We start from the raw sequence: 22,332 nt of genomic DNA on the forward strand, positions 1-22,332 counted from the left end.
CTTGTGTGGTGAGAGTAGCAGAGGAATAAAAAATAGAACTGTTTAATGCCATTGTTGCTGTATTAACTTGTCCCTGGTGTGCGGCTCAGTTCCATTACATAGTGCTGGTTGCTGCTATTAAATAAACAAAGAAGTCACCGCGGCAGGACCAGCATTTGTTGAGCAGCAAAATCCAAGCTGGCAGTTTCCAGGATGAAGACGTACTTCGTAGCCCAAGGAACAGGTGTTGAGCCGCACAAGGGCCCTGGACACCGCACTGTGTCCCTGCAGCTGCATCGGCTCCCTTCCCGAGGGGGAAGGAGGCAGAAATGGGTGGCAGAAGGTGGGTGTTGTGGTTAATGATAACTGCTAATGGAACCTGAACTCTCCCACTGCCAACATGACAGTGGGAACCCTCTATGGTTGCGAAGCTCACAGGGATCTCGTACTGCTTCAACAAGGACTCTCCTGACTCAGATGTAGAATTTAACAGGGATTTTGGAGGTTGTTTCATGCTCTAATAGCCAAGAGGAGAGATCTTCATCCTTTAACATTGCTTCCCCTTCAGTGGATGAGCGCTCTTCCCCTTGACATTGAAACAAACTCCTTGGGCATCGTAGGGACAGATGTGTCTTTCCCTGGACTGATCTTGTTAAAATCGTGCCAAACTTCAAACTGGGCTGAGCCAAATTGAGAAAGGGCTTGTCTCCACACCAGAATGAGCAAGGCCTAGAACCATGATGGGCATCTTCAGCTTGGAGATACGCTCCTTCTGAAGAGAATAGGCTGCGAGCAGGCTTCGGAGTTAGAAAAGGCTTTTGAGGGGGTGGAGCGGGTGCTTCTGCTTGCTATAAAAAGCCTGGGCTTGGGAATGTCTACATCGGCCGGGTCTACGCAGGGCGTAAAGACAGTTGTCGCTAAAATTGGAACGAGTCACTCCCCATGTTCCCAGTTGCAACTGTAACACAGACAATAAATAACATCAAAATCCCTCATCAGAATTTGGGCTCCTTACTGCTCGGTGCATGCAAACCCAGGGAAAGGGGAGCGGGGTCCTGCGGGAATGGCGCTGCGGGGCCCTGATCCAGCAGGCACCGAGCTGTGTGTTCGAGGCCTCCTGCGCACATACTCACTTCCTTTTATAAAAATAGATTAAGGATGTGTTCAAGGATTTGCTGAGCCTATCAATGGAGGAAGGAGAGAAAGCAGAGGAGCAGTTCCTTATCAGTTCTTCTGTTTCTAAGACACCTGGGAGAGAGAAGCCCAAGCAGACTGCACTGCGTACAGTGTACACAAGGTACACAAATTATCTATTTTGATGTGAAGTCCTCCCAATGTTATGTGTGGAAACAGGGTTTTTTGGAGACGGTGAGGTCTACGCTGCTGGACTGCAGCCTGGTGAGTAGTTGTGTAGCTGTAGACCACTTCATTTACGCAGAGTTAATGAGGTACACCAGCACCATACTTCTACAGCCTGCGTGTGGACACAGCGCTTTGGGTTTCCAGCAGTAACGCTGCTAAAGGCAGCGTGCGTTGTACTGATGGCAAGAGAGCAAAGTATGCCAAGGCTCCTATAGGAGTCAATATGTCCTATAATGTCTGCGAGGTATAGAAAATTGGTTGGTGTGGTGGTTAGAAGGAAATTCCACCTAGATCATGAGATACTGGAGCTTATTCTGTTATTGGGTACTAGCCTATCACTGAAAGCAACTGCTCTGCAAAAGGTCTTACTTTCCCATGTTCAGGGCATATACCTTTAAAAATATTAGTTTAGGTATTACACATCCCCTTTGAAAAAATTCCCTTGTAGGCAAGAATAAAACTTACAAAAAGGCTGTTACAGAGATCATCAGCTCTCTATTAGATAGCTTGGAATATGCTCCACTAGCACTAGAGTTTAGTCTTCTCCAAATTACTGTAGAGGATTTGACTGTATCTTGCTGATCCATCCACATTTTAATTTCCTCTGCACGGATACATATTGCAGGATGCTGGAAATCCCCAAGCCCACTGGAGCTGCAAGACTGGATGTTTCATCCTGTAACACCAATAAAATGTTAATGCATACTAATAGCAACAGCAAAGGGGTTTATGGAGCGAGCTTGGAAGTATTTTATAATTGCCAGGGTATCTGTCACAGAGAATTTGGGGTTAGAGTCATCAAGTATTGCGCTTTGTCAACACAGGAAAAGAAAACCCCTCAAATATACCTCAGACCTACTAATTTTTATAATTAAAGGGGGAAGATGGGACATGAGTCCCTGGGGAGAAAGTCAAACATAAATTGCATATACATGAGAGAGCTGCCCACTAGTTTGGATGGATTCAGAAGGTGGGGGTTCAGTTGCCTGCCCTACCGCAGGCCCCCGCTGTAACATTAACTAAGGACACCATCTCAGTTTCCAACCTGGAGACCAAGAATAAAAGCACTGTCCTCCTTTATAAACCAAATAAATCTGGGCACGAGATGACATAAATACATCAGTAACATGAAATCCAGGGAGCTGGGGCATGGGTTGGCTTCTCTGTACATTGCGCTGCCTGGCTGGAGCATCTCACGACTTCCAGCAGCTCCTTGCCTTTCCACTCAGCCCAGCCTGGTGGTGTGATTCTGTTTGCTGCAACCTAAGATACAAAAAGACAAAAAGAGAAATTTGAAACTGGGAGTCGGAGGGACCAGGTTTCTTCCATCTCGCAGCATTTCCACATGCTGCTCTTGCTGGAGCTGCCAGCCTTCCGTTGCGCCGCTCATCCTGCCTGTCCCAAATTCACATCTCTGGGATGCTCCAGGCACTGCCCATTGGTGCTGGAGGACTGTGGGACAAATAAAGTGGCAGCAAGGCTGTGGAGGTCATGCCCTGCTAGGAGCACCATGCCAGGAACCGCTGATCCACCCTGGCTGCAGGTTGGCTCCATTGTTTCTCACGCTGGACTGGAGCATGTGGTCTCTGTGGTCCATGGGCAGAAGGGGAAGAGCCTGGGTGACCACAACACTGCTTATTTTAATAGATGTGCTCTAAAACCTGGGGTTTTTCCAGAGTCAACAGACCCTGAGCCAAGGTATAAGTCTTGCCTAACCGGGCGGGCACTGGAGGGCCAAGCTGAAGCAGCTCTGCATGCAAATGCTCCTTAAACAATGTTAGGGTGAGTCAATCCAGTGGTAGCTCCAGCGGGGGACAAACTGAAGCTCCATCCTCCCCCTTACCTCTCCTTGTCACCACGCTGGAGGACCAAGCCCAGTGCACAGTGCCGTGGAGCCTGGCATGTTCGTGTCCTGGCTTTTGGGGCTTTTTAACCATTTTCTTGTCTTGTGGTTTGTATGGGAGCAGAAGAGCCGGAATGTTCGTGATGCTGCAGGGCCCACAAGCAGGGCCTTTGCTGAGGGGAGATGGGTGATGGAGGAGAGCAAATGTGGAGCCTGGACATGGGGGTTGTCCTCTGGCCCTGAGAGTTCTCCAGGCTTTTGTGGCATCTGTAGGACCATGCCCAGGGTGCTTCATTGCTCCTGCATGTGTCATTCTGCATCCTGACCCGAGTCTGGCTGGAAGATGTCTGCAAAGCTTTCCCCTGACTTACACCAGCACGGGGCTGATAAGGGCGAAGCCCGCCACTTCACACACGTATTTTGGGCTGGTGTTTGCTCTCCAGCGTCAAAGCAGATGAAATGGCAGGGTTCTGAAATGCCGCTCCCCAGCTGTGCATCCAACGAGCCCTGGCGCGCTGCTAATGGTGAGCTCACAGGAACATCCCTGACTCCCGAGCACCCTGGCACCCTGTTTGCAAACGGTTTAGGAGCAGCAGCACATTCCTGTTTTGGGGCGTGCAGCCCCCATGCTGCTGAGCACGTGTGCTAACGCTGGCAGTGCCACGCGGGGTGCGGCAGCACCGGGCTGTGTGGCAGCTGCTGCAAGGAGAAGTGGGCACGGGCACGGAACGTTGTGGCGGGTGTTTTGTTCATCCTCACTAGGGAGCAGAGGAGAAACAAAAGCTGGAACAGCGTGGGGCACTGAGCTGGCTGGGCAAGGAGGAGAAAAAAATAATTGTGCAGAATTTCATCAGGGAGCTTGGAAGGAGGCGATTTTGTGAGCAAATAGTCACCTCCAGAGCAGAACTTCCCCATCTCCAATTTCAAAATTCTGTTCACATCAACATCCACTTTCATGTTGTAAAACCTGGGGAAAAAGGGAAAAAAAAGCAGCTTCATACATTTCAATGCAAAAGCCTTATTTTGGCGAGGAAAAGGTGGGGAAAGCACTGCTGTGGTGGTAGTTTATAAAAAAACAAGCCCCGAAAATGAAAATGTGGAAGTGCTCAGGGACCCGAGGCAGGCGTGGCTGCCCCGAAGCCTGGGGCTGCTCCTGCCCATGTGGGGCTGAGCCTGAGCGGGGCCATGAAGCGACTGCTGGAGTCCAGCCCCAGCCTTAAAAGATGTGACTTTGCTTTACCTCACCTGGGGAGAATGAAAAGCAGATTTGGTTGGGACCAACTTCAGAAGCGCCTCTGGCTTCGCACTGCAGCCACTTCCCCCATTTCCCGTGTCAGAAAGGAGGGAGCAGGGGGCATGGTGCAGGTGCTGCGCCCTGATGCATGGGTCCCCATGAGTCTGGCATGACAGAAGCAGGAGGAAAATGCTTCGCTCTCAGGCACGGGTCTGGCCTGAGGGGCACCTGCCAGCCAGGCAAGTAGGGGCAGCTTGAGTCCCATAAAAGCAGCCGGAGAAGGGTAGCAAGGAGCCAGGATGGTCCACAGCAGCATCCTGGGCAGCTCATGAGGGTTTCATCGCTCCAGGGAAAGCCCTTTCCCCTCCTCCAGGCAGCAGCAGGGTTAATGCCCTGTCTCCTCCCTGTCCCTCGAAGGTGTGGGGCAGGTGTTTCTGCTCAGCTGGCCCCATCATGGAGCCAGAAGTGAGGATAAGAGCAGGGTTTCTCCCCTGCTTTACTTATCTCCATTCTCTATAGGACCTGGGGTCAAAGTACCTTCCCTGAGGCAGCTCTGCCTGCCCTCTGCCTCTGGGCTCGGCTGGCTCCTCTCCGTGGTGCCGGCCTCCTCCTGCTGTTTGGCACTGGGCAAGGTCCTGGTCAAAGCCTGTGGCCCTCTTGCCTGCCTGGCATGGAAACCTTGGAGAGCAGCTCAGCTGGAAATGCCTTTTGCCCTGAGGAGCATCTGGAAAAGCACTCGGCCAGCAGCACTGCCGGCCTGCCCCAGGCCCCCCTGCGGGGGTCCAGGACCGATGTGGATGTGGAGATGTTAGCAGCTGGGCTTCCCCATTTCCTGGCTTGTGGGGGAAGCGGGTCATTCTCTGGAGACCCTTCATTGGGTTTATGTGGTGGAAAGGTGGCGGAGGGGGTCTGCGCACCCCCGCTTTGCTGCAGGGATCTGCCCAGCTTGCGTTTCTGTAGTGCCAGCTAACCCCCAAAGCATCCAGTGTCAGCATCTTCTGAATGCTGGGGGAGGTTTTTGCTTCTCCCGCTATACAACCGAGATACTTGTGCACTGACGATGGTGGCGGTGTGTTGCTGAGATGGCTGCTTTCTGCTAAGCATCTGCTGCTTCTGTGCAAAGTGCTTTTTACTCTAATTTTTCTAGTGTATTGTTTTTGCTGTTGGATATAAGAGACAGCATCTTGTGTGACACAACAGCCTTCTCTTAACTTTCCCAATGCGCCCTGGTAAATCTAGGTTAAGCTTAACTCAGGGAGCCACATTAATCATCAAATCTATAAGCAGGATATAGAAAGGCCAAGTGTGAATAATTATTGCTCAGATGCTAATTACCCAGGCCCAGACCAAACTCAACATATTAAACACACCGCTAACAGGAGCAGCCTTTTGACCACATTGTTGTGTCCCCCATAGCTCTCCTACTGCTGTCTCTGCAGGGGACTCCTCCAAACATCTGCTAACACGTGCAGATCCCAAAATAATACTTCTGCTCACTTGATAGGAGGGATCTGACACACAGCTGACAGACTGAAGGGCAGCCAGATCCTGCGATCCGGCAGAGCACTAAGTTGCTCTTCTGGGGCTGTCCATGCTTCTGGGACTGGGTACAGTCTCATTCTTGGCCCTTGCGGTTTGGGAGGATGCAGAGCAGCTCCCTGTGTGGGTTAGTACCTGGGAACCAGCGCCTGGCTCATGGTGCAGGGGTGGGTTATCCTGGGGTGGGTGCTCAACCCCTCCCGGGGGGGCTGGGTGCTGAAGGCAGAGCCGGTCTGGCAGCCCCAGCAGGTGAGAGGGGTTGGTTCCCCATTGCTGTGTCCGTCCTCGTCCCTCCTGGGCCAGAGGGACCTGCTGGGTGTGCAGCGATGTCCTCTCCCAGGCTGAGCCACTCCAGTGGTGCGAGGACCTGGCTGGGCTCTTGGCTTTGGCGCTGGGTCTGGTACACGACTTCCTGATGTCAGGTCGCCTGTGGGGAGCTGCCGGTGCCGGGGACTGCGCTGACCCTCTGCTGCCAGAGCCCAGCCCCGCAGCCAGCGCTGCCGTTGCCTCCCGGCCAGGGAAATAATAAGGGCAAGAGCCGTGCTGGCCCCCCCGGGCTGCCCCTCGGGCTGCTCTGCTGAGGGCAGCCCCTGGGGGCGCGGGGTGGGCTCAGACGCCCACCAGCTTCGGGCTGAGGAGACGGTGTCTCCTTCCTGGGACAGGGTGATTCCCCCAAAAGCAAGGGGGCTCCGTGGGGTGACGCTGAGGACCCCCCAGGAGCTGCACCTGCCTGCGGAGAGCATTCCGCTTGGTGAAGGGGAGGCCACAGCTGTCTCGCCGCTGGCAGAGCAAGCCGTGTGCGCGCAGAGGCGGTTCCCTCTGCCACGGTGTGGGACCCTCCCCGGCCCCCCTTCGCTCTCCCCCACCTACTGCAGCTCGATGCCAGCCAGCCTCCACCTGCCCTCCCCACAGCACCCCCCACGCCGTGCTGTGCTCGGGGCTGCTGGGCACAAATCCTGATGATGCCCACTCAGCCCCAGCCGAGGGGCGCTGACGGAGAGAGGACGCACAAGGATGTTTAGGGTCAAGCTCTTCGGCACCAGCAACCCCGGCTCTGAGGTCAGCTGCGCTGAGGCACGTTGGACCATGCTGGGGGTCAGGTCTGGGATGCGGCCAGGCGCTGACACGAGAGCAGATCTCCCAGCTGAGCTGGGGGGGCCTGGTGGAGACAGCTGAGCTCCCCCAGACTTGGGGTCCTCCGCCCTGCTCCAGCCCGTCTGTTCAGCACCTCTCACCAGAGAGAGGGACCAGCGGGGTGGGGGCCAAGGCAGTGGGTGCCTAGCGGGGTGCATGGGGAGCACAGCCCCCTGTGAGCACCCAGGGGGTTCAGCCGAGTTGCAAAGGGATCAAAACATTTTGTGCCTGGAAGATGAGGAGCATGTGCGAGAGTGAGGATGGGCTTGTGCTGAGGGGTGCAACCTTCTCCTGTCACCTCCCTTCTAGCCTGAATGCTTCTGCCATCATGATTAATTTATCAGGTACTTATGAATATGCAGATAAGACTCTGGTTTCCAGGCTCTGCTTTCAGGAGGGAGACTGTGTGATGGGCTTTCTGCTGCTGCTGCCGCCTTCGTAAGAAGAGAAATGTCATGTACCCGGGTTCAAAATAAATAACTGTGCTGCTGAGAGCGTTGGAGCCTTAGCAGCCCCAAGGAGCTGCGGGCTCCCCTTGTTCCTCAGCGCTGGAGATTTTTATGAGCGTCCCAGTGGTGTATGCACCCCACCTCCCCCACCCCGTGTGGTTACGGTGACGCAGAGGTGTCTTTGCCAGTCCCAGCCTTTGAAATTTTGACTGAAGCCCCAGAAACTTGCACTGTGAGTGGGGCTGAGGGCTGGGCCCCCCCGGAGAGGGGGGGTTCAGAGGGATGGGTGCACCTGGGGTGGTCGGGTCCTGCAGGAGCTGGGGGTCCTCCTGGAGATGGCCTCTTTACTGCTGGAAATGCCAAGGTCTAGGAGATGGGGAGCGGTTCAGAAGGCTGATGGGTGTGTGCACGTGGCTGTTGGGCTAAGGCAAGCTCTGACCCTCTCTGGCTGGGCTGCCTGAGGTGGGGGCTGCGGGGTGGGGGTACTTTGGCCTTTGGGATTCGGCACCTAGCTGTGCTGACCTGCGACACCCACAGAAGTAGCTCGTTTTCAAAACTTCCCCTAAATCTTGTGCGCAAGAGCCAGAGCTATGAATGCGGGAGCTGCCGCTCCTGCTAATCCTGCTGCCGGGGCCCCTCTCCAGCTGCTCCGTGCTGGGGGCTGCGACTCCCAGGGCAGGGGAGCAGGATGGGGCCGGGTCAGGCCTCAGCTGCCCTGGGGTCCCGGCCCTGACGAGGGGGCTTCTCTCTGCCTCCATGGGCGCATCTCCCCTGCTCCAAGCATCCAGCTCCTGGCTCCACAGAGTGTTTGGCGCTGCTCCTGCCAGGGCTGCTGCACCTGCCCAGTGGTTTTACAGGGTTTATATTTTAAATTTTATTTTCTGGGGCTGTTTGGAGGAGCAGCAGCAGAAGAGGGCAGCGGGGCTCAGTCCAGCATTCGGGTCCTGCTTCCTGAGCAGGACGGGGCCGCCCCTGCCCCTTCCTCTGCCCCGCAGCGGGGTCGGGCCCCCTCCAGCCCCGGCCCCGGCGGGTCCCGCTGCGGGCGCCAGGGGGCGCTGTGGGCGCGGAGCGGTGCGCGGACCGCGGAGGGAGCGCGGCCGGGGCGGGGGGGGGCGCGATCCGCGCTCCGCTCCTCCGCGGCTGCACCACGCGCGTCGAGCCCCCCGGCCCCGCTCCGCAATCCCATTTTTGGGGTGTCTGCGGGAGAGGGGCTGGTTGCGCTCCCGCGGGGATGCGCGGGGCTGGGGAAGGGGCTTTGTCCCTGTCTTGGTCCAGGCGGAGGGGTCCCGGGGCTGCTGGGGCTGCGGGGGCCAGAGGAGGGGCTCCAGCTGGGGGATTTGCGCTAGATGCTGGAAACTGCGCTTTTTGCACGGGATTTAAAAAAAAAACACACCCAGATATTCTCCCCTCCTGAGGCCGGCCTGGGGGCGGTGCGCCGCGGCGCCGGCTTCGTGCGCTCGGTGTGAAGGAGGGGAGGGGAAAAATGCACAGAGCGAGGGGGGAGGGAAAACCCGCCCGCACCACGCAGCGGCCCCGCGCGGCGGTAACAAACTCCAACTTAAAAAAACTTCCCGAGCGCATCGGGGTGCGCGCAGGAGCGCGCAGGCGGCGGCGCTGCCCAGGTAGGGGCAGGGCAGGGGGGGTCCTGCTGGCTCCCCCGCCGGGGGAAGCGGGGAGGGGACACAAGCCACGGCCCCTTCCCCACCTGGGCCTCGCTTTGCGTGGCACCCCCCAGACCCGCGGGGGGGGCTCTTGCTGCCGCCTGCCAGGCGGAGGGGGAGAGGGTGAAGCTGGATGGTGTTGGGGGGGATAAAGGGGTTTTGCCGGGGGCGAGGGGTGCACGGGGGGGGGGCGGGGGCAGTCGGAGCCTCGGCAAAGGCTCCCCGGTGCAGAGGGGAAGCGGCGGCTCAGGAGAGGGGCTTCCGCTGGCTGCGGGGTGAGGGAACGCGAGAGCACAGCAACTTTATAATCGACTTTTTATTAAGATTATAAATTTAAACAAATCTGAACAGTTTTACCCGGCGATATACAATTCCATGTGCACAAAAATACAGGCTTACAAACAAAGAAAAAGGAGGAAAAAAAAAAAAAAAAAGACCCCAACAGACCATTTGGCAAAGCATCCTCAGTTACACATAGTGCTGATACCATGAAGTTGGGAGTGGGCAGGCTGCAAATAAAAAAACAAGGAGGGGACAACGACCAGAAAACCCACCTTTTTACAACAAAAGGTTTTTCTTTACAAAAAAAAATTAAAAATCAAGAGACTCTATAGGAGACAGATCTCTTCACAAGACCAAACAATGCTGGTTTTATGATTTTGGAAGGCTGAAATCAGAACAGTTGAACTTAACGGGAGGGGAAAAATTTAAAAAAAAAAAAAAAAAAAAAAAAAAAAAGAAGAGTAAGAGACCCGACACAGCACACTGGAGACGTGAGTAGTGTTACACGGTTACCTGCGGCATCACAAATACACACCGAGGCGGAGGCTCCGGGCTGCCGGGGGCGGCTCGCCCCCTCCCCGGCGTGGCAGGGAGCAGCCCGGAGGGATCCCCGGACCCTGCTTCACCCCCCCCACCCCCCCAAATTCAGCTCTCGTAACCCTCCAGCGTTACCCCGGCACAAGCGGTGGGAAGGAGAAGTCACATCGCACACGTTTCTTCTGGGAGGAAAGTTGAAATGTTTCCATTTCTGCCCCCCCTTTTTTTTTCTTTTAAATATATAAAGAAACGCACAAAACCGAACCGGCAGCGGCTGCTTCCCCCTCTCCCCGCCCCCCGAGCCCCGCCGAGCCGGGGCGGAGAGACCCCGCCGGGGCAGCGGGGCAGCCGGGGGGCTCCCGCCGCGGGGTCCCGGGGCCGGGCTCTCACGTGGCGCTCCCCGCCGCCAGCACCGGCCCCGGGAAACCCGCCGCGCAGAGAACCCGGGCCGACACAAAGAGGATTATTTAAATAGGTGCTTCGGGTTTTGTTGTTGTTGTTTTGTTTTCGTTTGCTTATTTTTTTGTTGTTTTTTTCTCTCATCTCTGCAAAAATAAAGTCCCAAGATCTTAGATTTTTTTTTCTTTATTGTACAATTTATAAAACACTAGCGTGGCTCTGCCCTCCCGCCTCCCCTGCGCACCCCTCGGCACCCTCCACCCCCCTCCCCTCGCCCCAACCCCCCTCCCCGCCTTTGTTTCAGGGTCCCCCCCTCCGGAGCCGCCGTCCCTCGGATCGCACCCCCGTTTTCGCAAACGCCCCCCGCCCCGCGCCTTGCTCCCGCTCCTCTCTAAAACGCGACGATGGCCCGAGTCCAGGCTCCCAGGCTCGCCAGCGCCTGCTTGCTGCACAGCTGCCCGTTGAGGGGCTGCTCCGAGTCCGCCTGCTGCCGGCTCACCAGCCCCGTGAAACCGGAGCCGAAGATGGAGATCAAGTTGGAGATGTTGGAAGAGTCCTGGGGGTGCTCAGCGCTGTACTCCTCGAAACGGGCGCGTTTGGTGCACGGGGCGAAGGGGGGGCCGCCCGCCACCCCGCCTCCCCCCGGCTCCCCTTCCTCCACCCCCTCCTCTTCCTCCTCCTGCCCCGGGTAATACTTGCGCTTGGTGCCCGGCGTGGGCGGCGGGGAGGCGAGCCCCGGCGCCGGCTGGCAGCAGCAGGGGCACTGCGAGCAGCAGTCCTGGTGCAAGTACCCGTTCTCCACCGTGGTCACGACGTGAGTGTCCAAATCCAGCACCGTGGTGCGGCTGCTACAGTGCGGCGCCCCGCCGCTCCCGAAGTCACAGCCGGCGGCGTAGAGCAGCCCCGGGGGCGCGCTGCCGCCGCCGGGACCGGCGCTGCCGGCGGCCCGGTAGAAGCCCGGGGACGAGTCTCTGCAGGGCGCTCGCTGCAGCTCCGGGGGCGCGGCGCACACCGGCACCTCCAGCAGCTCCGCGCCGCCCCGCGCCGCCGCGCAGCTCCGCGCCTCGCGGTCCTGCGTGTCGGCGGGCAGCGGGAGCGCCGCCAGCTCCGGCGGGGCGGCGGTGGGCGGCGGGCAGGCGGGCATGGCGAGGAGCGGGGCGCCGTCGGGGTAATGCTGCTGGCGGCGGTAGAGCTCGGCGTAGCGCTCGCTCAGGTAGAGCTGCCGGGCGTTGCGGAGCACATAGGAGACGAGCAGGTTCTTGTGGAGCTTGATACCGCCTCGCTGCGTGCGGGAGCTGTGGATCTTCCGCAGGGAAATACTGATCAAACTCTGCGCATCGAGGGTGCACTCCATCCTCCTCCGGCCCCTCAGCATCTGCTCTCGCCACCCGCGCAGCCAGGCACCCCGGGCCGCATCCACACGGCAGCCGGGAGGGTGCGGAGGGTCGCAAAACAGGAGGATAAAGAGGCGGGGGGGGGAGGGAAGGGAAACAGAAGGGGGGGAAGGGGAAGGGGGGAGGAAAAGAGCCTGAGGTCGCTGGAGAGGGGGGAAATAGAGAGGGGCGTCTTCAGGGGGCGGCCAGCGGCGGGAGCAGAGCAGGCATCGACGTGCGCGCCGGTGGCTCCCGCTGCTGCTGCCGCCGCCGCGCTCCGTGCAGGGACGGCGCGTGCAGGCAGCGCCACCAGCGCCGCGCGCGCCCGCCCCGCGCGCCGCCCCCGCCCGCCCCTCCGCGCGCGCGCCCGCCCCGCCCCCCCACGCCGCGCGCGCGCAACTTCCCCCCGCGCCGGTCGGTACCTGTCGCGCAGCGGCACTGAACGCCCGCCCGCCCAGCCCCCGCTTTTATAGTGCTGCGCCGGCCGCGCCCCGCCCCCCGGCGCGCGCGGCCAACGGGGCGGCGGCGGGCGGCCTGACGAGCGGGCGCGGCGGCCAATAAGGGTGAGGCGGGCCCCTCGCGCCGTTCAAATGCTGACAGGCCCGGCACGGCCCAGGAGGGCGGCGGGGACCCGGTGGGGGTGCCCGGGTCAGGCGGGGGGCGCCGCTGGGCCCCGTGATGCCCTGTCGGAGCGGCGGCGGGACCGGGCTGCCGCCCCCCCCATGCCGCTCTCCACACACAGGTGAGCGTGGGGCGGCCCCGAGCCCCGCGAGGGCGGGGGCCGCCGCATGGGCCGCCCCGCTCCGCTGTCTGGGGGCTCAGGGTCCCCCGCACCCCTTCCTCCGTGACACCCCCGGGGGCGCTGCCTGCCCCCGGCACCCTCGGTGGCGTCCCCTCCCCTGGCGTGCTGGGGGCGGCTGTCTCCTCCTGGCCGGACGCAGCCCTTCGCTCCCCTCCGCGGACCCCGGCGCGCACACACCTCCGCTTCGGGCTGCCCTGGCCCGGCCGCGTTAAAGGCGAAGGAGGCCGGGGGCACCCCGGGAGCGCCGGTTTCCCTCGCGCCCCGGCAGCAGCAGCAGCCCCGCAGGGACAATCCCGCCCTGCCGATGTCCCACTTCGCCCCGCGGGACCGGCCCGAGGTGCCCCGGCGTGGGGGCAGGGCTGTGCCCCTCGGCAGGTCCCCGGTCGCACCTGTGCTCCCCCCCAGCGGGAGCGGCGCCGCGCAGGGCTTGCTGCTAATTAAGGGCTCCCATCCCACCCTGTCGCACACAGCGGTCTTGAATCTGTGGGGCTGCACCCCAGCTCCTACAGGTGCCCCCTCGCAGGGTGCACGTGACAGGAGGGGTCTGGGCAGGCCCTTTGGTATGGGTGAGGTTGGGGGGCACAGGGGTTCAGGGCTGCCCCTTGCTTGTTGCTTAAAGGACCTGGCCACCGAGGGACCCAGCCATCTTCCGGGGGAGCAGCAGTGCTCGGGGGAGCCAGTGTCACCGCAGAGGAGCTGCAGCAGGTAGGAGCTGGGGGGGCTCAGGGCAGGGGGCTGAAGCGTCTTAATGGCAGAAGGGGGTCATGAGCTGGGGAGCCCAGCGGGGACCGCAGTGGGGTAACAGGAGCTGCTCCTGAAATGGCGTCTTCTGTAGAAAGCAGTGGGGAGGGGGGGTTCCCCCTGAATGGGGAGGTTTCCCCGTGCTGGGTGCCTGCTCCGGGGGGTGTGCTGGCCTGTGTGCCTTAGTGGGGGCAGCCCCGTGTCTGTGGGTTGTGGGGGGTCTGCTGCAAAGCAAACCTCCAAAGCCCTTGCTCCCGCCGGTGCAGCCTGACCCCCAAACCGCAGGGGCAGCCCTGTAAGGTGGTCACTGGGCTCCGTCAGCTTTGGGGGGTGGCACTGTGCAAAGCCTGGGCTCCACAGGGGGCTGTGGGGCTACACTGGAAGGGCTAGGGCTTTGCTTGCTTCCTGGCCTGCCTGGAGTCCACTGGTTCAGCTTGCTCACGTCCTCCACCCAAAGGAATAGGAGCAAGCCTGGCGTCAGGGCCAGGGAGGATTTTGTCCCTGTGGAAGGGTATTTGGGATAGCAGCTGGGCTGGGGCAGCTCATTGCCCCCTGAGCAGTAGCTGGCTAAGTCCACCTTGCTTGTGGAGCAACCTTCTCCACAACCTGACCTCAGCCATGCAAACTGGGCTGAATGACGCTCTGTGCATTCCCAAGCTCTTGTAGGATACTCTTGACCCGCTTTCCTTGTTTATAACATAGAAAGTAATCGCAACCCCTGTCCAGAGAGTGGCTGTAGCTCAAGGTGGGGGGTATGGGCGGCACTGGTGATTTGGGGTTGCACTGTGTCCTTTCTCTCCTCCACCAGTCTCCCTGGCAATCCTTCCTGGCCGCAGGTTGGCTTTTCCAAGGCTGTGGCTGCACTTCAGCTGGAGATCTGGGAGATGATGCTCTGAGCTGGTCTGCACAGATACTATGGGGTGCTGCAGGGATGGGGTTTGGGGCCCATCACGCAAACTGGTGCTGAACTTTGGGTGCTTTGGTGGCTGGAGCCAGGCCTTGCACCCGCTCAGCAAGATAAAAGGCTCTGCCCTCGCAGGGTGCTGGCGTTGGTGCTTGTGGACTGAGCCCCAGCTGCAGCTCTCCAGCATTTTCTGCAGCCCCCTGGGCACTAGGGGACCAGGGCAGAAAGCGCTGCTGCTGCCAGCCTGTGCCACGTCTTCCACCCAGCCAGCACAGGCAGCAATTGCCTCTCTTGTTCAGCTGGCATTTGCTGTATTCTGGCCCATCTCCAGCTGTAGAACTCCAGCCTAGGTGGTCCAGGCTAAAAGCCTGAACTGCTTTTTGGCTGGCTGCTATGGGGTGGCTTGGGCAGTGCGGACAGTGCCAGCCACAAAGCTTTGCCCTGGCAGACCTCCTCCGCCTCGAGCTCCTGCTCGCTGTCCCGCCTCAGCTTGGGCTTGCAGCATAGCTTCGGGACGCTGCCCCACACCGGCCTGCTGCCCTGTAATCGTTCACGGCCCTGCAGACCTCCGGTCATGGATTTAAGTGAAGGGCCAGGTGGACTCTGCAGGGCCTCGCTTGCAGCAGCGCCAGGTGTATGGAGGTGCAGAGGGCCTTGCAGAGGCTGGCACGTCACTGGGGCAGCCCCTGGGGCTGTGGGGCAGCCCCGATTCGGGAGATGCTGCCGCCTCTGGCTGTCAGGTAAGTGCCCTCTGCTGTAGCTGCCTGAGAAGCTTCGTGGCACCAGGAAAACCCAAGAGCACAGCAGGAGCCTTGAGGAGATGAAGATGAAATTAAAACTTTAATCGTAGTTAGACTTTGGGTAATTAATATAAAGGCTATAAAACACGGGCCTGATCCTCACGCTGACTGCCGGGCACCGTGTTGCAACTGGTGAGGCTGGCGGCAGCCGCAGGCTTGCTCTCCTGGCGGGTGCAAGCGTTTTGTTTGCAGATACGGTGGATTTAATCCTGGAGCTGGGACGGGCTACGCACTGTGAAAGCTGCGCTGCTTCGGTTTGGCCTGTGGACTCTGAAATCTCCCGGAGACAGGAATCTGGCTGATACCTGTCTTGGCACATGACTGTAAACGCTGCTTTCCTGAAAGAGGATAATGAACCCTGTCCATTTTCTGGCTGTGAAGCAGCAAGCTGGGGCAGGATGGGTTTGGTGCTTGCCTTTCCCAGGAAAATCTCTGTGCCCTGTCCAGCATCCATGTTGCCTTGTCTCCACTGGGGTTTGTGTGCCCTTCCCATGGGAAAGGGCCCTAAGGACCCTACTTCTCTAGGGGACAGTTGGTCTAAAACCATCTCTGTTAAATATAATTACAGCTTTTGACTGGCCATTAAATGGTGAGTACCATTATTTCCTCAAAGGAAAGGAGCATGGGCCCGGGATTTGCTGTTTGGAGGGCTGCAGCTGCACGTTTCCTGGTGTACATGCTGCTGGTCCTGGGGGCCAGGCTGTGGTGCGGGTGCTGTGAGGCTGGCCCTGGGCTGGGGATGGTGCAGCTGTACGGCAGTCTGTCTGTCCAGCCCTGCTGATGTCCGGGTGCCAGGGCTGGTTTCGCAGCCGTCGATCCTGCAGCAGGCTCCAGTAGCAAAACCTGGCGGTCCGCTGCTCTCAGCTGCAGAGTAAACAAGCTGGCAAGAGAAACCATTTTGCTTCAGCTAGTAGGAGAAACCCTTTTTAGGTAGCACTTCCAACTGGCAATGTTCTCCTTCATTAACCCCCTCCTTCCCTTTCCAATGAAACATGAATTTGCAGCAATCGGAGATCAGGCGCTTGCCGGTGCTGCCTTGCCACCCAGAGCAACGAACACAGACGTGAATTTACTGCTTGATCTCGTAATTTCAGTGCAATTAGACTGGCTGCTATAGAGCAATTTCCCCTAGAGCCTCAGAGGTCTGGGTCTGGGCCTGGGCATTGCCCAGCTGTTCTCAGACAAGGAAGCGGAGACATTTGTGCATTGGCTGAAACATTACTTTTTTTTCAGGTGTACCTGGAACTTGACTCCCAGGAGACGCGTCTGCGAGTTGGAGCTGTGGGTGCCTGGCATGTCTGAAAAGGAGCCTGCTTTTCAGGCTTACTTATTACAAGTCAGGCACCCAAAGCTAGTGGGAAAACAAGCCAGAACAAGGTTTTCAGGCTGAGCTCTGGGAGCAGGGCCGGCTTCTGCCACCCCCTCCTCCGTGCTGGGTAGGTACAATGTTGCCTGCCCAATCGCCCCCCCAACAAGCTGCTCCCCAGCTTGTGGGGACACCTGTAACACAGACCCACAGGGTCTGCTGCAGCGCGTGGAGGACAGGGCGTGTCAGTCTCCGAAGCCAGCAGCCCTCAGAGCAGTGTTTCCAGCCGTATTGATGGAGCGGGCTGTGGGTAAGGCTGTCACCCCACTGCCTCGTTAGCCATCAGCTCTTTCTCACAGCTCTAGTACCGCAGCCAAATACTTTGTATAAAATCCTGGAGAAAATTGAGATGAAGCCACACTGAAAAAATTGTCCATTTATTGTTCCTCTGTGCTTTTAAGCTGGGGAGCTGTACAATGCCTCCCAAGGATCACCATGGCACGGGGCATGGATGAGGGGCTCAGTACTTTGATCTGGTCTGTTCCTACCTAACTTCACTGACTTAATTGCCTACATTTCTTGTACCCTGGGCACTGCTGTGCAGTGTATGGGTGCAACCCATAAACTTCCCTGCTGTTGCTTCATGGCCTCTCATGGCTGCACGGCCAGCAGAGCCTAACCCATCCCTGTGCCCAAGGTGGTGCTTGCGAACTTTTCTGGTGCTTTCTGTGCTCCTACTGAAGTGTTGGGAGGTCCCCTTGCATGGGAATTGCATGACTCTTGCTTTGACTAATCCTGGGAGCGTGGAATTGAGGTGGTGATCGCTACCAGGATCTTATTGCTGATCCTCTCCATAGCGGGCTTTGCTTATCCTGCTGTGAGTGCCAGCCAGCTGGTGACGTGACCCAAAGGAGAAGGGGGCCTCTGCCTGTGCCGATGTTTTTTTAGGCCATGCTTGCTTTTGCCGCTTGGTGTGCCCAGCAGTCAGTCCACAGTAGCAGATCTGTTCCTTGCTAGAGCTGGGGGGGGGGGGAAGAGCTGCTGCTGATGTGAGCAGAGCTGTGGGTGTTTGTGGGGAGGCTGCAGCATCCCAGTTGGTCTTTGTGTGATTTGCTTGGCTCACCTGGCACCCAGAGCCACTTGTGTGATGCTCTGCAGCAGTATAAAGCTTCTGGCACAGGTACTTCTCCAGGTCTCTAGCAAGCTTGTCCTACTGTGCTGGTCTCTGCTAGCGCCTTATCTCCTTGTTTCTGGCACTTGGAGGATATGTATTTCCTGCAAAACCATTGTGCAGGATGCTAAAGCTACAAGATAAACTGGGTGTGGCAAGCTTAGAGGGGATGAAGTTGGCATCCACTCCCTCCAGCGAGCTAGTGTTTCACACCTTGCACTGGGTGCTCACCTGGACCTTGCCACCCAGGGAGCTCGTCACAGCTCCCTGATGGATGTGGTGCATAAGGGACCCTGGAAGCTCAGGGCAGGCATTGCCACTGTGGTGACTGCCTGGGGGCTTGGATGTGAGTGTTGCATCAGTAGCATCCCCGTGGCTCCTTTGAGCATTTCTGAGGTGCTGCAGTAGTCAAAGTACCCACAGCCTCTGGCCTGCTTGGTAGCAAGTCCTGCAGCTTGCAGTGGTGATGGCACCAATGCTCAGACTGGTCGTAGGGCTGTGTGGCTTCAGGCTGGGCTTGGCTGCCTGGTGTTTCCTGTAGGAATATGCCGAAGGGCTAGAAAACTCGGGGTGCTTCTGTCCGTGAAACCCAGCTGTGCTCAGCACTAGTCCCATCTAGGAAGAGCTGGAGACTGAGGCTGCAGGGGGGTCAGTGTAGGTCACTCACTCAGGGCACTTGTGACCATGGCTTGTGGAGTCACTCCTGGGAGAATGCTTTGACCTGTGGTGGCTCTTTGGTTAGGGCTGGGAACAAGTATCGCTTAAGAGCAGTAAGGTGAACGGCAGGCTAAAGGCCAGCTTTGAGGTCTGTCCTCACCTGGCAAATGTGCTTTTGTCCTCATGGTCTGGCTGTGCGCTGAGCAGTTAGGCTGCCTCTCCGTGCTGGTGTTTGGCATGTCGGTGAGCTGTCCTGAGGAGAAACCAAGACCAAGACCCCAAAGTTGTTTGCTGCATTTGGCACCAGGTCCCCGGAGTGGATTTTGTGGGAGGTTGTGGATGTGACTACCACCTTCTTGGAGAAAGCACGTCTGTTCTGGGGGCTCCCCTGGCAGCTGATGTTGAATGGTGCTCTGGAGCTGCCCTGAGGTCTCGCCACTGTCACCCCAGATCATCACTTCCAGGAGGGATGGGTTACCCCAGGCAGCCAGGGCTGTTTTCTGGGCTGTGGTATCAGATGGCGGCTCTGTTTAATGGCTAAGTCAAATATCCTGAAGTCTTTAGTGTTGTGCAGCCAAGGGTTGATCCCTGGGCTTGGTCTGGCCTCGTGTTATAGCTGTAAATGTGGCTGTGCTGGTGCGCAGTCCTTACCCTAACTGGAAAGTCTTCTCTCCAGCACTAGTGTGAATGGGGAACGTTACCTGCAGATCCTTTTCCTGTCTGTCCTGGGTGGAGCAGGATGGGACTTGCTGGGGACCGAGTGGGATTTATAGCCGTGCTCCCTGCCAGCAATGGGACCGGCGGGCTGTCGGAGGAGTCCAGGCAGCAAGCTGTTACACGATGATGGGAGGGCAAAGAGACAGGCGCCTGTGATCTAGGGCTAATCCTTCGTCTCTGCCTCTGTTTTGCTTCCCACCTACCCTGTCCTGTGGTTTCTAGATGCTAATCTGTGCGGGGCAGGGCATGTATTACAGCGCAGGCATCGTCTGGCGCGGGGCCCTTGGGCAGCCCCTGCAATAGGCATTGCCCACCCTGGGTGAGACCCCTGTCCCAGGGCTCACGCGCTGGGCAGTCACGCTTGGCACTGAGAGCAACCAAAGCTCAAGATCCTTCCCTGTCCCCTGTGCTTGCTAAGCCTGCAGGGAGGGCAGCTGGGGCAAAAATGGTACTAAAGTTGGAGCTGTGCCATGAGTGGGGAACGAACGCCGGGATGGTGTGTGGGACCTGCCCGGGCTGCTGGCCCCCGGCTCGGTGGGGGTCCCCTTCCTCGCTAAAAGTGACACAAAGCGTGTCCAATTAGTGCTGCCAGGTGACGCGGGGCTCCGAAACGGTTAATCGCTGCCTGCGACGGGAACGATAACCTCTCCCCAGCAGAGCCTCCCGGTGCCCGGCCGGATCGGGACTACAATCCCCGGCAGGGAGCGAGCCCCCGGGGCGTGCCGGGACTGGTAGTCCGGGGCCGGGCGTGGGGGTCCCGATGCCACTCGTGGCTGGGGCGGGGGGACCCGGAGGGAATGTGCCGTCTCGGGGAGGAGCCAGCGTGTTCACCCACTTTGTTGTTAAATACCTTAAAGGAGCAGCGGCTGTGCCCGAGCGAGCTCCCTAGCAGCGCCGCGCACCCCGGGCCGTGGGCTTTTTAAAGATAAAAATCACTCGCTTGGCCTCCGTTATTACCGCCATCTCCCGCGCCCCGTAACCCCTTCGGCGCCTGGGCACCGCCAGCCCGGCCGCGGCGCTGCGAGCGCGGCCCTGGGCCACCTCCGCCGCCTCGGGGGCCGGGGGCCGAGCCGTGCCGCCTCGCTGCTCTCCGTGCCATGGGCCACCAGCGCCCGGCTGTCCCCTCGCAGCGGGGCCGTCCCCGCTCGCCAGCCCCGCGGAGAAGGAGCGCCGGAGCCGAGCGCCGGAGCCAAGCGCGGAGCGGCCGCGGTGCGGGCAGCGCGGCAGATTTCTCGTGCCAGCTGTGACCCGGAGATCCCCCCCCGCACCCCCCAGCACGCACACACACGCCCCCCCGGCATAATTCAGTCTGGCACCCAGTGCCTCCAGCCAAGCACCCTGGCCCGGCCCTGGCATGTGCCCAGCAGACGCCCACATCAAAGCGGCCGCGGCGTGCCTGGCCCCTGGCCAGCAGTTACCTCTAGACGGCTTGTGCAAACCTGGAGGGAGATGGCAGGGAAGCATCCAGCCCCCAGCAGCTCCTGCCGGCCGCGGGGCAGCCACGCCTGCCTTGGGCACATGGTGGGTGCCACAGCTGGGTGGGTGACCCGTGATGGGGGTGTCCCTGAAACATCCACCCCAGTGGAGTCGGCTAGGTGTGGGCTGGCACCTGGGTGCCTCGAATTGCTTTGTCCTTGCTGCCCTGTCCTGGCAGTCCTCACCTCACCTCCGTGCCCCTCTGAGCCTCAGCGGAGGGGGGATGAATTCCCTCTGGCAGGCAAATGTGCTGGAGAGGGGCTGCTGGAGCACAAAACTGGAACCTTGCTGACTGGAAAAGCAGGAATAACCACCAAAACACAACTGGTGGGGAGGGCTGTGACGCTGCAGGGAGCCAGCAGCTAAGCTGGTTCGCGCTGGGTGATACTCTGGGGCAGACGGCCCAGGTCTGCCTGTGCTGCCCAGGGTCACAGGCTGTGGCTCACCTGTGGGCCGCATGGGTGGGAAGGCAAGGGGAGGGCTTGGGTGGCAGGGCTGAGCCCAGTGCTCTTGGCTGAGCCTTTCTCTCCTGGACTGTTGGGTGAAGCTACGCTTCCCTGCCAAGGGGCTGCACTTGATTCTTTTTCGCTCCTGGGTGCAGGAGGAAAGAATATTGGGCATGCCTGATCCTGCCTGGAATTGGGCTCCAGCTGGTCTGTGCTGTGAGTTCAGGCTCATGTCCATACGGCTTCCAGCCTAGTGCCTGGCCCAGCATGGTTGGCAGCGTGCAGAGCTGCTGGTCTTGCTTGGATTTGGGGTTGTCTGGGTGAAAGTCATACCCAGAGCAGAGGAACTCTTCCCTGTGGTGTGGAAAGCTCTCTGTGCATGAGTGACATGGCAGGAGCAGAAGAGCTGAAGCTCATCAGGGCTTGTGGCTGTGGAGGGACCTGCTGTGCCAGGACCTGGCTTCTCTAAATGCAGGGACTCGTGTGGTTGGATGCTGGATGACCTGTGCAGCAGTGACCTCCTGGGTGCATCAAAGGCAGCAGAAACCCTTCTGGGCTGCAGCGGAGTCTGCACCGTGTCATTTTTCTGTGCAAAAGGAAGCAGTGGAGTAGGAGAGGCTGCCTGTGGTGAGCTGTGGGCTGCTGCATCCAGTGACAAACCCAGGGTGCAGGGAGACCATGCTGCTTCTGTGCTGCAGGTGCAGCTAACCCGCTGCCTCATGGATGCTGAATAAGCAGCCCTGGAGGTCCTTCCCCAGCTGTGGCCAGCCCAGCAGCGTGTGGGAGCACAGAGTGACCCGTGCATCTCTTCTAGTGAGGTGTGAATGGGGATGATGGTGTAGGAGGAAACAAATTTGTCTCACCTGGATGCAGGGGAGAGGGTAGGGGCTCAGCCTAACACCTCCTGCTGTGCCTGGCTGCTCTCTGGTGTGTGCTTGCGGCCCTGGGCTGCACGGCTCAGCCTGCAGCCACACTGCCTGACCTTGGTCCAGTCCCTTACTCAGTGTTCCCTCAGCACTCACACAGTGCTCCCTGCGCTCCTCGGTGCTGCGATGCTGACAACTTTCTGTCTTGCAAACAGCTCCCTTACGTGTGCGTGCTGTGCCTGGCGCAGCAGGGACCTGTCTGTGTCTGGGATCACAGCCTCACAGCATGTGGGGGGGGAGGAGAGGTTCGTGGGCTGCACGGGGCGCTAGTGAAGCTGTCTGATGGAGGTGGGCACCAGAAAGCTCCCCTACAGGCCTGTCAGTTACTCTTTTTTGCTTTTCTTCCCTTGCCTGCCATTCAGAAACTTGCATCAGCAGCCTCACATCTGCCCAACACATTGTGATGGTTGTGTTGCAGCAGGTGCCTTGGAAGAGCCCTGCACTGAGGCAGTTGAGGTGCGCGCCCCTCCACATCCCCGAGCTGACTGTTTTTGATGCAGTGATGCTCGGACCCAGCCTGACCCTGGACCCGTCCTGCTCTGATGTTGGAGCAGAAGCCCCAAAGGGTGAAATACAGCTGCTGGAGGAGACAGC

At 59.2% G+C, this 22,332-nt stretch overlaps 2 protein-coding genes across 2 annotated transcripts in view; one reads left to right on the top strand and one right to left on the bottom strand.

The window, feature by feature from the left end:
• Positions 1-291: 291 nt before the first annotated feature.
• On the bottom strand, positions 292-12,153 carry IER5L (immediate early response 5 like). The gene has a single exon (XM_080402665.1). The coding sequence runs from the start codon at positions 11,792-11,794 to the stop codon at positions 10,811-10,813; it is 984 nt and encodes a 327-aa protein (XP_080258791.1). The 5' UTR covers positions 11,795-12,153; the 3' UTR covers positions 292-10,810.
• Positions 12,154-13,213: 1,060 nt separating this feature from the next.
• The window catches only part of NTMT1 (N-terminal Xaa-Pro-Lys N-methyltransferase 1), a 137,475-nt gene continuing 128,356 nt past the window's right edge, over positions 13,214-22,332 (top strand). Inside the window, exon 1 of the mRNA XM_080402684.1 lies at positions 13,214-13,299. The gene's annotated coding sequence lies outside the window, so the exon portion shown is untranslated. The remainder of the gene's footprint in view (positions 13,300-22,332) is intronic.

Source organism: Falco punctatus, assembly GCF_963210335.1.
Source record: "Falco punctatus genome assembly, chromosome: 9".
NCBI classification, from domain to species: Eukaryota; Metazoa; Chordata; class Aves; order Falconiformes; family Falconidae; genus Falco; species Falco punctatus.